Genomic DNA, 15000 nt, shown 5'->3' with positions numbered 1-15000 from the left:
ACCTCACTAAAAGTGAACATCGGTTTTCTATGAAAATGATAGACCCTGCAGCCCTTTTGATAGGGCTTCAAATCAGCAGAAAGGATTATTTTCCACAAGTAAACTGTAAACATATTTGGTCTTTACAGGAGTGGATGCATTAATGAGATATAAGACAAAGACTCAAAGCCACAGTTATATACCGGCAGTGACATCTAGAGAGGAACTTTCTTCGCGTGCATTTGTAGGTTGGAAAAGTATTTTAACATTGCCAGTGTGAGCTAGCTGTTTCAGAGGAACTGTCCCTTTGTCAATTTCTTTTCTGCCAATGTACCCTGTACAATTATGGTATATGGTCAGTCATTTATAATAAAGTCCCACAAAGTTTGTCATCTGGTATCTAAGCCTGTTGTAAGACACATTTTACGAGCATTTTAGTGATGGGAGGAATTAGAAGGAGCAATAATTTACAGTAACGTTAAGTTGTACTGAGATTTTTGAGTGCAAAGCATGAAACTTCCATAGTTCTTGCCAGCTAATACTTATAACATGTTTTGAGCAACTAAAGTGATGGGCACCGTGTTGAGGCTTCAGTAAGCAAGGAATTAGGTAGGGTTTGGCTGGACATTACTAAACAACAAAACAGCGAAACAAAGCACCAAACACCATGTATGATCCCACCATACATTGAATACTAACCGACAAAAGTTGGATTCGAGATTAAATACCGTTTTAGGCCTACAATGTTGTTGCTTCTAATCTCAGTTTTAATCTGAATCCTAATCTTAATCTCATTGAATTAGGAGCAATAACCTTTTAGGCCTAATTTTAGGCCAAAAACGATATTTAATCTCAAATCCACTCTTTGTCGGTTAGTATTCAATGAATGGTGGGGTCACACATGGTGTTTTGGTGTTTTGTGGTTTAGTAATGCCCGGTCTGGCCTTTCTTCATAAGTAGATGCTTTGCTTAAGTACTGAGAAATCCGAGAATCCTTGATTGAAACAATGATAATGAATTTGGAAGAGAATACTGGATTAAATCCTTGTAAACAGCAACTTAGGTTGAATAAATAGTATTTCTATTAATCAATATTATAATTACCGGTAATCATGCCTGTTGATATAACAATAAATCACCAGTGTGAAAGAGATATTGTGTGATTTTCAGGTGTACAGTTGTATAAAAATTATCCTAAAGGAACTGTGTCACAGAATTGAGTCAAATTCAACGCCTGGAAACTGGCATCCACATCAAGCAAAACATAAAAAGAACTACTTAAAACAATGCAGGAAGGTTTAAATGAAACAGCAATACAAAAGGATGCAGCTAGGAATGGGCAAAATGAAAGAAGATTATAATGGAATGTAATTGGGGTTTTTGAAAACTGTTTAGCCTACCAGTTTTTCAAAGTTGATCTCTGTTGTTTATAACTTTAACTACGCATGCTTGACAGACATTTTTGTTTTGTCACGAAGCTTTGGTTTGTGCTGGTTTAAAAGTAATTCTGAGTTAGCGTTGGGGTGTGTAGCGAGAAGGGGTGAGTAAATGGTTAAATGACACAGTGAACTGCACTGCCATGACACAGCCCCTTTAAGCTCGACTGAATTATCACTGTTGGGTTGCATGGTCAACAACTGATTCCACATCTTAGTGTAAAGACAAGTATCAATTTGTAATGCAATTAAGTCTGTCATTTTGAAATGATTAAATTTTATACAGTAGTACAATCGTCACAGTGACTGTAAGTTAAAATGTCACAAAATTGAGAGTTGGACAAGAGCATGAAAGCCTTCAAGGTGATACTACAAATTAAAGCAAGGAATAATATATCCCTTACATGTAAGTGACAAGACTAGTCAGCAAAATTATTGATCAGAATTTGTTTATAAGCTACATACATGTAAGATTAACTTTGTAACTACATGGCTGGTAGTATGGAAGGCAAAATAATCTTTCCTTGCTTCTGCTAGGTAACCTGTTTTAGTCCTAGACTAATCTTGGTTACAAATTAGTTATAATGCTAAATTACCACTTGTCTGCAGATATAAGAATGGTACATGCATTGTACTTTGCATAGGGCAAATGGAAACTGTGGCTTAATTTCGTTTTTTACGAGAGACATACTTGAAAAGTTGAATGTCAATCTTTAAAAAATTCCTAAAAGGTTTAACGGGAAACTGGCTATATTCATTAACAGTGAATGCTACAAAAATACATGTAAAATAGTAGGTAGAAGAACTTTTATTTAATCGCATGTAGGCTTTTATCAAAACGGAATGGATGTTGCATGGATTAAAAGCAGCGGGCCTCTCTAACTTGGATGCTCAATATGAATTCATTTTTAGGTATTAAAAAACATATTCAGCAGAACCTCACTGAAAGTAAAGATCACTTTTGTATGAAAACATTAATTGTGTACTCTGCAGCAAAATGGTGAAATGCACGTCTAAAAAAGGAAATGCCCCTTTGGTAGCTGGGATTTCCATTCAGCAGAAAGGATTTTTTATCCTTAAGTTCGGTTTATGGTAGCATAAACGGATGTTAATAAACCTGAAAATTACATATATGCCCTATGAAGGCACACATATTGACGTTTTAGCAATAATCGCATCTCTGTTTCCTTGTCACACAACGTCCAACATTTGAATAAGCTTTTGTACTAAGTATTGGTACAGACTAGTTCAAAGTACAAGAAAGAACAATGAACAGTAACTAATTGTCCGATTACAATGTATCCTTCTCCTCTGGCAAAGTCCACTGTAACTTAACAGGATATATTTTCTAGTCTCCACAAAGGTTCCTTTTTGTATAGCACATGCTCATCATGCACGTGTGCTCCTCTTTATGCCGTACACTTCCTTTCCCTGTCAGTTCTCTTAGGGCTTCAGTTCATTCACAACAGCAGTTTATTTTTTTGCCTGGGTCTGCTTTTCCACAAATCCCTTCGCAGTGATCGACTTCTTTGTCTCCGCACACTATGCCAAGGCAAAGGACGAACACGAACTGTCGCAACGCTGCATTGGATGGCGCCAACGCAACAGCAGAAATAACAGATTTCAGCGCCATTTCGATCCAAGCCCTTCGCCTCCTGCTGGGAGAACGTCACCTCCAGCAAACCGGCAATCGTGGCGAACTCATCTCGCGACTCCAACGGACTGCTCAGGAAAGACCGCCAGCCCCACACTCAGAAAGTGCCTCGACGAACTCCAGTGTTCCACATGCGGAATTCCTTCACAATCCTCCACCTGGTAATCTCCTCCCAAACACCGCCATTTCACCCGAAGTTCCGACAGCCTTCCCTCGCCAGCCATCTGACAAAGGCCACCTCGACGGCCATCACGAACGGTGACTACGTGGACTTTGCTACCCTTTTACCAGTGTTCTCCCTTCTCACTGACACCTTCCATTCCCATCTTAACCTTCAGTTAGGCGATCAAGGTTTAACTATCCCCCTTCCCTCTTTTTCCAAACGCCCCAAAATCACCTCTATCGATCGGTGGCTCGATACCTTCGCCATCTATTTCGCCGTTATAGTGTCTATGTACCCCTCTCGTGCCGCAGATTTAATAGCATATCAACAGTTGATAAGAGATGCGGCACGAAAATTCCCCGGGATGGCTTGGTACGTTTACGACGTAGAGTTCCAAAGGCGTGCCTCGCATAACCTTTCTGTTAAGTGGGGGGAATGGGACGTTCAGCTCTACCTCGATACCTTTACGGGCCCCCCAAAATCTGGGTGCCGAAACTGTGGCAGCACCGATCATCTCTCTGATGCCTGGCCTTTATCTTCCCGTAGGTCTCGGGATGCCCCAACCCAAGCCAACCTGTGCTACAACTTTAACAACGGCCAACACTGCGCTCGCATACCCTTCTCTTACCAACACAGTTGTAGCCAGCCCAGATGCTCAGCAGCCCACTCTGGGGAAGACCATGCCAAACTCACCCGGCACAGAGAGGAAAGACCTAAATCGTCTTCAAGCGCTAGCAATTCCTTCAGAGGACACTCCTAATTACCTATCCCAACTTACCCCTCCCACCCCCATTGCCACTGACAAACTTGCATCCTACCTTCAGGGCCATCCAGATCAACCATCAGTTAACCATCTTCTCACAGGGTTCTCTCAGGGCTTTCGAATTGACTATTTAGGTCCAAGGGTCCCCAAGGAATGTTCTAACCTTCCCTGTGCAAATATCAACCCATCTATTATCGACAACAACATCCTTAAAGAGGTTACCCAGGGCCACACAGCGGGGCCTTTTCACACCCCTCCCTTCTCGAACCTGCAGGTACCGGTATACCCCATTGGGGTCATTCCCAAGAAACACTCCTCCGAATGGCGTACCATATTCCACCTCTCGTATCCCAAACACCGCCCACCAGCGTCAATGCCCATATTCCTGCATATTCCTATTCTTTGCAGTACATTAAGGGTGACCATGCAATTGCCATACTTCAGGATCTCGGCCCAGGATGCTTCATGTCCGAACTAGATATAAAATCAGCATTTTGCAATGTTCCTGTCCATCCCTCGGATTGGGAACTGCGAGGTATGAAATGAGAGGGGCTCTATTTTTTCGATATGGTCCTCCCATTCGGTCTCAGATCTGCCCCCTTTCTGTTTGATGAATTCTCATCTGCTCTTGAGTGGATCATTCGAACTAAACTTAACATTTCCAGGGTTATTCATATACTAGACGATTTCTTTTTTGCTACCCCCCTCCCCGATCAAAATGCATGACTGCTCTATGCCATATTTTACACCTTTTTACAGACCTAAATATCCCCATAGCTCCTGGAAAAAACCTTTCCTGCATGGACAAGCCTTGAATTTATGGGTATCCTACTAGATTCCAATAAAATGGAAGCCCGTCTCCTGGTAGATAAACTCACCCGCATTCAGGAAGCCCTGGTTCAGTGGACCAATAGGAAATCTGCTACCTTACAGGAGCTCCAGTCTTTGATTGGCACCCTTAATTCACTTGTAAGGTTATTGGCCCTCTTGGAGCGCATTATCCACCTTACAAAGGGTATCAAGTTCCCTCATTGGCACATCCGCCTTAATTCAGGTTTCTGCAAGGATATTATTATTTGGCAACATTTTCTCCAAAATTGGAATGGGGTGTCCCTCTTTTTAGATACCCAGGCCACCTCTCTGCCAGAACTTCAGCTATACACTGATGCTTCTGGTTTCCTGGGATATGGGGATTTCTTAGCAGGTGAATGGTTCCAGGGGCACTGGCTCCCCCACCAAACACTCAGCCCAAAAGGGGGTATTAGTATTGAATGGCAGGAGTTATTTCTCATATACTTAGCCTGTATTTTATGGGGTCCCCACTGGATTGGTAGAAGGATCTGCATGTGGTGTGACAACAAGTCAGTGGTTGCCAGCATAAACTCTAAACACTCCAAGTCCCCTCGGTTAATGGACCTCATTCGAGCCATCACACTTCAAACGCTCCTATATAACTTCGCATTCACAGCTACTCACATCCCAGGGTTAGAAAATTCTATTGCTGATTCCCTTTCCCGTTTTCAGATGGACCGCTTCCGTACTCTGGCCCCCTCAGCCTCTCCCACTGCCTCCACCATCCCTCCATCAGCAATTAATATCTGAGAGGTTCTGTACAGCGATACCTCAATGCTTCCCTTCCACTCAACGCACCTATCAAGTTGGTGTCAAGCACTTCCTCACCTTTGCCCTCATGCATGGTTTAGTAGGCCCCTCAAACCCCCTCCTACCGGCCTTGGAAATTACCCTGATGTATTTTGCATCTCATTATTTTAGCCCACACAGTATCCCATGAAACAGTCAAGCTGTACTTGGTGACAGTGCAGGACCTCCATCGGAAGCTTAACTTTCCTCTTAAACTCAATGACATGCATACAGTGTAGGTTACAAAAGGTCCTCACAGGAATTAAGCGCCTCACTCCTCCAAAGCAGCTTGACCGTTTTCCCACCACCCTTACAGTTCTCCATTCCATTCACTCCTACCTTAAGCCCGAACTTTCCTATAACCTGGATCATGTTATGCTTTTGGCGGCCTTCACCCTCGCTTTTTTCGGTTCTTAAGATCCAGTGAATTCACTTGCAGGGGCCCATCCGACCCCTCTGTCCACCTCACTTCGACTGACATCACACTGGTACCCAACTCCCACTCACCCAGCCACATGCTAGTGCGCATGAAACAGTCCAAAACCGACCCCTTCAGACAGGGCCACACAATCACCATAGCAAAGTCCTTGTCACCTATCTGTTCGGTCATGGCCGTGAAACTCTCTCCTCCAAGCCCAGCCTCCATCAAGCCACCCTCTGTTCGTCTTCGCTCAACCCAAACAATGGCTTACATGGAACAATCTCACAACAGAGCTCAGGACAATTCTTCAACACTGTGGTCTCCCTGCCAAGAATTTCTACTCCCACAGTTTCCGTATTGGAGCGGCCACAACAGCCGCCAAAGCTGGCCTTCCACCCTGGCTCATCAAAGTTTTAGGGCGCTGGAGCTCAGATTGTTATGAACGCTATATACGGACACCTAAATGTACCATTTTAGAAGTACCTTGACTTTTAGCTAATACTAGTCCCTAACTTACATTAAGACAGCTAGTGCCTTTTTTAACTTTTGTTTCATTGTTTGGGAACTCTCGTAGGAGCAGAAGGTACAGCTCCCTCTGCTTACAAGAGCCCACCTTAATTCCCTAATTTTTTACTGTGGGGGGATTGTGTCCCCTGTCCCACATGCTCCACAATCCGTGGCAAGGAAGTGCAACCACTGGCTGCACTTTAACCCTCAGTAAGGCTTAGCCCTTTGAGACAGGTCCGGAAAAATTTCCCACCAGGGTGTGGACCCCCAGTCCCACCTGATCTGTACTCCACCCAGGAGGGCCACCCCTCCTGGTTCCCCTTAGTTCCTAGTGACTGGGGGATATGGGCCTCACCCCCGGAGACTGATCAGGACTTCTGTCCAGGGTGGCTACCCCCGGTACCACTTATTTTGTCTCCCCCCAGTAGGGCTTCTCTCCTGGTCCCCCTTACCCCTAGATTTAAGCACTTCCCTGCCACCAGAATTTTGCCATTACCTTCCGTGTGTTTTCTGTGTGGTACCCAGCATGGAACCTGTATGCGAAACCACAATCAATTGGAAGAGTTTTATTAAGTTCGGTTTATGTTAGCGTAAACTGATGTTAATAAACCTGAAAATTACATATATGCCCTATGAAGGCTCACATATTGACGTTTTAGCAATAATCGCATCTCTGTTTCCTTGTCACACAACGTCCAACATTTGAATAAGCTTTTGTACTAAGTATTGGTACAGACTAGTTCAAAGTGCAAGAAAGAACAATGAACAGTAACTAGTTGTCCGATTACAATGTATCCTTCTCCTCTGGCAAAGTCCACTGTAACTTAACAGGATATATTTTCTAGTCTCCACAAAGGTTGCTTTTTGTATAGCACATGCTCATCATGCTCATGTGCCCCTCTTTATGCCGTACACTTCCTTTCCCTGTCAGTTCTCTTAGGGCTTTGGTTCATTCACAACAGCAGTTTGTTTTTTCCCTCTCCCCCCCCCCCCCCTTTTTTTTTTGTTCTGATCGGAACCTTTGTGTAGCTCGTTCAACTATTCCTAATTTAATGCTCTCTGTATATTTAGCACGACCAGATAGTATGTCAAGCAGATCATTACTTTATTTCTCTACATCGATATGTATCTGTGAGTTTAATCATTCATCTTAGGGGATTATTCGTTAGGTTCCGGGGATGTGGCACTACTGTCTTGCTTGACGATAAAAGAAGTGTCAGGGAAGTGCAACCACTGGCTGCACTTTACCCCACAGTAAGGCTTAGCCCTTGGAGACAGGTCCAGAAAAATATCCACTCCAGGGTGTGGACCCCCGGTTTCACCTGATCTGTACTCCACCCAGGAGGGCCACCCTTCCTGGTTCTCCTTAGTTCCTAGTGAACGGGGGATATGGGCCTCACCCCCGGAGACTGATCAGGACTCCTGTCCAGGATGGCTACCCCCAGTACCACTTATTTTGTCTCCCCTCAGGAGGGCTTCTCTCCTGATCCCCCTTACCCCTAGATTTAAGCGCTTCCCTGCCACCAGAATTTTGCCATTACCTTCCGTGTGTTTTCTGTGTGGTACCTGGCATGGAACCTATATGAGAAACCACTATCAATTAGAAGAGTTTTATTAATTATAACTTTAAAAAATTAATGTATTTGGTCTAATTTCAGGATTGAATGCAAATGAGATAAGACAACGATCAAAACTACCATTACCTGTAGTGACTAAGAAGAAAAAGCTGGGCAAGAATAAGGTTTCAGGAACGTGTACAGAGGAACTTTTTTTGCCTGAATTTGGAGGTAGGAGAAGTGTTTTAGCAGTGCCAGTGTGAGCCACAGTAAATGTTTCAGAAAAACTGCCCCTTTGACAATAATTATTGTTTCTGGCAGCATACACATGGTCAGTTAATTACCACAAAGTTTGTCATCTGCAATCTAAACCCCCTGCAAGACACATATAAGCACATTTGAAGTCAAGTGATGGGAGGAAGGAGCAATAATTTACTGTTATTAGGTCATTGGCTCAAGGTGTCACCCTTGTAGAACCAGACACTATGTGCAATCTATGTAAATCCTATGTGACAACCATTATGTAAATGGTATGTTATGATACATATATATTTAATATTAAGAGGCCTTATTCAAAGCCTATGTTATACATACATGTATGATTCATCTATATATTTTGAAAGGAAATGCTATGTTTTAGCTAGTCAAATGGAACCTATACATAGCATATGTATGTATTATGGGGTTTTTTGTGTCCAAAAAATTAATAGTTTCAACATAGTTTCAACATAGATTCGAAACAGAAAATACACAACACATACATATAGTGTATAATTATGTTGTAGTTTGAAATGTACTTTAGGTCAAAATGATTTCAAGCTACAATCTCGGACAAAACCTGTTGAGACAAAAGAACATTTTGGGTACTCCAACAAGTTATCCGCATGTACCGCTTGCAACCTGCCCTTTCCCCTCCCCCCCAACCTCAATGTTGATTTATCTTGGCCACAAATATACTGTAGAACATATGACGATACTCAGCAACATTGATTGAGGGGGGGGGGAGGGGAGTGGAAGGGGAGAGTAAGTAGGGATGTTTAAAAATGACGGCGAAGTTGTGTTACTGTCTCAACAGTTTTGTCCGAGATTGTCTACGATTGCATGTGGTAAAGAAACAGCATAAGCTCTGTTGTTATTCAAACCAGGGCAACAATATTTGGACCTTTCATTACGCGTGACACAAGAAGTAATTATGTGATGAAGAAATAGATAATTAACTTCCTTTGTGACGTCACAAAAGGAAAGAATTGTGTGTATTTACGCTGCAAGTATGGTATTCCGGGGAGTGATTGAACCAAAAAGGCGGGCCTATGCCAAGTTTTTAGCTCGAGAAAAGGAGATATCTATAAAGAGAATCATGCAAGAATGTAAGATCTCAAGAGCAAGTGTGTATAGGCTGAGGAAAGAACAGTACAACTCCAAAAATGTAACGGATTCTAAGAACATGGGCGGAAGATCACGCAAATTGAGTGACAGAGATGAAAGGAAATTAATGAGAGCTTTGACAAGGTTAAGGCACGAAGAGGGTAACTTTTCGTCGTTTCGGATCATGGAGACAGCAGGCATTCAACCGGGCTCTGTGAGTAACAGGACAATACGTCGTGTGTTGAGAAAACACGGGTTTTTTTACTTACAGGCGCGGAAGAAAGGGCTTGTAACTGAGAAAGATCTCGCGCTGGGTATGAAATTTGCCAAATATATGCAAAGAGAGTATCCAAAGGATGTGTGGCAAAACAAAATAGCTTTCTATCTTGATGGTGTGAGTTTCCACCACAAAACCAATCCGGCAGACCAAGCAAGAGCACCGCAAGGGCGTATTTGGCGCAAAAAATGCGAAGGTCTTAATAGAGGTTGCACAGGGAAGGGTGCTAAAGTAGGCACTGGCGGGAGAGTCGTGAAATTAATTGTTGCTATAAGCTATGGAAAAGGAGTCATCCAGTGCACTCAGTATGAGCATATGAATGGGGAGTTCTTTGCTTCTTTTGTGGAGAACAACTTGGACGCCATGTTTATGCGGGCTGGAAAGGGAATTTCCCGGTTATGGATTCAGGATGGAGACCCCAGTCAAAATTGTGCCGCTGTCCGATGTATTTTGGCTCGCAAGGGTGCGGAGCTACTACAAATACCACCCAGAAGCCCGGATATTAATCCAATTGAAAATTTATTTCACTTAGTTAAGTTGGAACTTTGCAAACAGGCGATTAACTTGAATATTACGAAGGAAACATACGAGGAATTTACCGCCCGCATAATTAGAACAATGGTGACATTTCCAGTACAAACAATCGATAACATCATAGAGTCCATGGATAATAGAATGTGTCTAATAATCCGAGGAAACGGCAACAGAACAAAATATTAGAAATGAAATATCGTCAACAGTTTCCATTTATGCGCCCTTTAAAAGTATGAGAACCGCACTTGCACTTATGTAGAAATAATCTGTCATAACTCACTTAGCATCATTTATTTACTCGAAGACGTCACTCGTAAATTGTCACGAACAAGGAATAAAAAGTTAGTTCAAATGGATATTCTGTGATTTGTCTGATCAATTTGTAAGTTAACATACATTCTTGAAGATTTCCTACTTATTTGCACGATTAACAGGGAGTTTCAAGGAATTTTCAACGGTTAACAGCGGTTAACACAATATGCTTGAGAAGAGGACTCTTTCAATTGCTTGTTAACGCGACCGATGCCCGTTAACCGTTAAAAACTCTTGTTAACCGTTGCTATATTTTTAAAGCCCTTTCCTAATGACACGTTAACGGTGTCATGGTTGCTGAAAGATTTTATACATGTAAAATAAGGTCACTGAAACACTTGGGACAGGGAGGAAGTTCCTTATGCCGCTCCTTTGGGATTTGACAATTAAAGTAAAATACTTTCCACCTACAGGCCATCATGTCACTTTCACGATCATCAATAACTCCGTTTTTCACAAACATCAAGGGGCTTTTACCAGTGCAAAATATTGGCGTGTCTCTATCGAAAGAAATATCCCGCGCAAAATGTGTTTTCGGTGCGGGTAAATGAACGACATGCCCCTCAAGCATTAATAAAAGATCGTGCCAAGGAATAATAATTGGTGACCACCGAAAGTGATTCAAAAATATACACTCGGCCTTATCAACACCAACCCATGCAAAACTTCCAGATGCTGGGTTACAAAATGTTTGAAAGATACTAGTCAATGGATTCAAAATAAATGTTTTCCCGCAATTAGCAGGACCAACAATCATCATGTTCCTGTATTTGCCACGGCCCTTAGTTAACAAGTCAAGCACAGCATCTACGAAAACGCGGACAGGGACTTGATTATTTTCAAGGACTTCTAGTGCGCATTGCAACCATTGGCCATTACACTTTTCTAGACAATCACTTTCGTTTGCTTCATGTAACAACTCTATTCTTGTCTTTTTTGATCTCTCGAGTTTCTGGGAAGCACTTTCAATTTCCCATGCGGAGTTTAACACATCAGAGACAACACGAGGACTACGAGAAACTAAGAATTCCGCGAGGTCTGTTTTACCTTCTTGTTTTTGTTCACAGGCAAGCGCTTGTAGTTCAGTAACTGTTTTCACATTCTTATTGACAATAATTTGCGATACCTCAAAGGCTGTTAGGCGCTTCCTACGTGTCTTCCTTGACTTTGAACGTTTTCCGTGGCTACCACCTGCTTCCACCTCTTCACCTTCATCCTCTTCCTCGCTGGACTGAATCGCCGTCCTTTCCTCTCTTTCCCTTTTTCTTAATCGTTTAGTTACACTTGCAGCGCTTGTTTGCGGTCTGCTGCTGTTCGATATATCGGGATGCCCTTCACTTTGTTCAAAACTCTCATCACACTTGGTTACGTAACACCAGGCGCTATAGTAGTTATGATGACGGTTTGAGAAGTGAACTGAGATGCCGTAGGTATCAAGCAGGTATTCCTTTGCAGCAAGCCATCGTTGGTTTCTATTGAGCTTCAAGGCTAGGTGGTAGTGCTCACCACCCCTTTGATGCTTTTCTCTGCAGCAACACCATTGAACAACTCGCGCTTTAGACTTGGAAAAGCCCTCAACGACTGCATTAGCAAATTCTCTGCGGCAGGAAAACTTCTCTAAGTCCGCTTGACTGTATGTCACAAGGTATACGCTCCTTACGTCTACTTCACTTAGAGTGTGTAACGGAGTATCACTGCTATCAGAATCACTGCTAGAATAACTCACTATCCCATGCATTATCAGTCTCTCTTGTTTTCAGGTCGAAAATAACGTTAACATTGCGTGCAATAGTAGCCTTCATATGCAAAACAGAGAAAATTGAATAATCACTTGTCACCACAACACGCCACAAACGTGAAAATTTTCCACTGTTTATAAGATTTTCTCAAAGAAAACAATTCCAATACTCAAAACATGTCTTTGTAACCCGTGTAGATCACATATCTTCCAAAATAATTAATCATTTTTGGGTTTTCGTAACATAACGTATAACAGACAATCTCGGACAAAACCTGTTGAGACAAAAGAACATTTTGGGTACTCCAACAAGTTATCCGCATGTACCGCTTGCAACCTGCCCTTTCCCCTCCCCCCCAACCTCAATGTTGATTTATCTTGGCCACAAATATACTGTAGAACATATGACGATACTCAGCAACATTGATTGAGGGGGGGGGGAGGGGAGTGGAAGGGGAGAGTAAGTAGGGATGTTTAAAAATGACGGCGAAGTTGTGTTACTGTCTCAACAGTTTTGTCCGAGATTGTAGGTCAAAATATTTTGAACTAGGTTATTTTGTTTCAACCTACAATACTCGTCAAAAATCTTGAAACACTTGTGTCTGTTTCCCCTTCTCCAATGTTGAAACGGTGTCTGTTTCAACGATTTGTGACGAGTATTGTATTTAGTCTGAAGAGAGGAAAGAATAAGTGTTCAAGACGAATTTTTCGATCATCGATGGAATATACCTGCTTGGTTCACGCACAGATGAGAAAGAAATTTAGGATGTCGGATTATTGTTCAGTTATATTTGAAAATAAAAGGAAAAGATAAAAATCAGGGAATTTAAAGCAATGTGTTACACATACAGGCAGAAATTAAGACATGCGGGAAAATGTGAGGTCGCTGATGAAACTTCACTTTCGGAAGACATATATTCCAACTTGTAAAAAGGGGAAATAATATTTACAGAAGCTAATTAGATTTTCTCAGCGCGATAAATAAGGGCATGTCTGTTAGTAAATGTCTTTCCTGTTCAAGAAAAGCGGACTGTATATTATCGTGTAGTGAAATGGGAAATTGTGACGCGACAAGTATTCAAGTGTTAAGGCCGGGACACACTAGGCGACAAGTCGCAGCGACATGCCTCTGCGACAAGTCGCTCCGTGTGTACTACTTGCAAAACAAGTCGCTGCGACAGGACGCCTGTTTGGTGAGGGAATGTTAACTAGTTTTCTAATTCAATATGGCGGACCAGCGATTACAGCAAAGGTTAAAGAAAAAGAAGTATTTACTTCTGTTAATGATGTTGTTGGATAGCGAAGAATATAAACACGTCGAAAGAAGTTGCTGGACACGACAATGGGTGTCAAGAAGAGAAGAAAGAGGGGCTTACTACACTATTTTTAAAGAACTGGCTATAGAGGATTCTTGTGGATTTGCAGAATACTTGAGAATGCCTCATGGTAAATTCATCGAGCTGCTGAACATCATTGGTCCTTTAGTACAGAAGCAAGATACTCCTCTGTGAATGTCAATTCATCCTGGTGAACGTTTAGCGTTGACCCTAAGGTATCTAGCAACTGGAGAAAGTTTTCAATCATTATCATTTCAATTTCGAATTGGAAGAACAACGATTGGAGAAATTGTCATGCAAGTTTGCACAGCTATACTCAATACCTTAAAGGAAGAATACCTCAAAACACCAAACAGCGAAGAAAAGTGGCGTGAAATTACCGAAGTATTCCTTACTAGATGGAATATTCCCAATAACATCGGGGCAATCGATGGAAAACGAATTGTGATCCAAAAGCCAGCATTTTCAGGATCTCATTATCATGACTATAAGGGTAACGAGAGCATTATTGCCTTGGTGGTTTCTGGGCCGGACTACGACTGCCTTTATGCTGACATTGGAACAAATGGGAGAAACCCGGATGGCCATGCATGGGCAAGGTGCAATTTAAAAGAAGCACTAGATGACCCAACTAATCCACTTCGTATTCCACCCCCACAACCCCTGCCAGATCGCACTGTACCTGTGCCCTTTGTCCTAACAGGGGATGAAGCCTTTGGATTAGCAAAGTACATGTTAAGGCCTTACCCACAGAAAAATGTAACAGTAGAACAGAGAATTTCAAATTATCGTATTTCGAGGGGTAGAAGGATCTCTGAAAATATTTTAGGCATATTGTGTAATAGATGGCGCTGTCTTCGAGTACCCTTCCTTCTAAGTCCAGAAAAAGTCAAAGTAATTGCCTTGGCCATACTAGTACTTCACAATTGGCTTAGAGCAGACATCAGCACCAAACATGTGTATTGTCCCCCTGCAATAATGGATCAGGAAGACCTTCACACAGGAGAGTTTATTCCAGGCACATGGAGAGATGATACTCCCAGGGAATCTTTTCTGGACCTTGAAGTTTCCTTATCAAGGAATTCCACAAGAGTTGCTAAAGAGATGCGTGAAGTGTTTACAAGCTGGTTTAACAATGAAGGAGATGTAGCATGGCAACGGAAAATGTGTGGACTCTAATATATTATGATTAAATACTTATCACACACATGGGAAAAAAGCTTGTCAAAGTTATTTGTGGTATAATTTCTGAAGTGAAATATTCTTGTTGAGTTCAGTGAACTGCGTTTTATATTGAGCACAGAATCTTTGTAAAGA

At 42.2% G+C, this 15000-nt stretch overlaps 2 protein-coding genes and 2 pseudogenes across 5 annotated transcripts in view; all 4 read left to right on the top strand.

Moving 5' to 3' along the window:
* Window positions 1-15000, top strand: part of LOC137967744 (uncharacterized) — a 138409-nt gene that overhangs the window by 81560 nt on the left and 41849 nt on the right. For 3 of the 4 annotated variants that reach the window (XM_068814302.1, XM_068814301.1, XM_068814300.1), the window contains exon 5: window positions 8223-8351. The exons of the other annotated variant lie outside the window; for it this stretch is intronic. In XM_068814302.1, coding sequence (XP_068670403.1) covers window positions 8223-8351 — 129 coding nt within the window. The remainder of the gene's footprint in view (window positions 1-8222; window positions 8352-15000) is intronic. 4 annotated transcript variants of the gene reach the window in all.
* LOC137967415 (uncharacterized) lies at window positions 4842-5597 on the top strand. The gene has a single exon (XM_068813942.1). The coding sequence runs from the start codon at window positions 4842-4844 to the stop codon at window positions 5595-5597; it is 756 nt and encodes a 251-aa protein (XP_068670043.1).
* LOC137967414 (uncharacterized) lies at window positions 5686-6569 on the top strand (annotated as a pseudogene).
* On the top strand, window positions 9391-14862 carry LOC137967413 (uncharacterized; annotated as a pseudogene).

This window comes from Montipora foliosa, chromosome 8 (genome assembly GCF_036669935.1).
Source record: "Montipora foliosa isolate CH-2021 chromosome 8, ASM3666993v2, whole genome shotgun sequence".
In the NCBI taxonomy this organism is placed as follows: Eukaryota; Metazoa; Cnidaria; class Anthozoa; order Scleractinia; family Acroporidae; genus Montipora; species Montipora foliosa.
The sequence above is the reverse complement of the archived record's forward strand: the minus strand, read 5'-3'. Positions and strand labels throughout refer to the sequence as shown.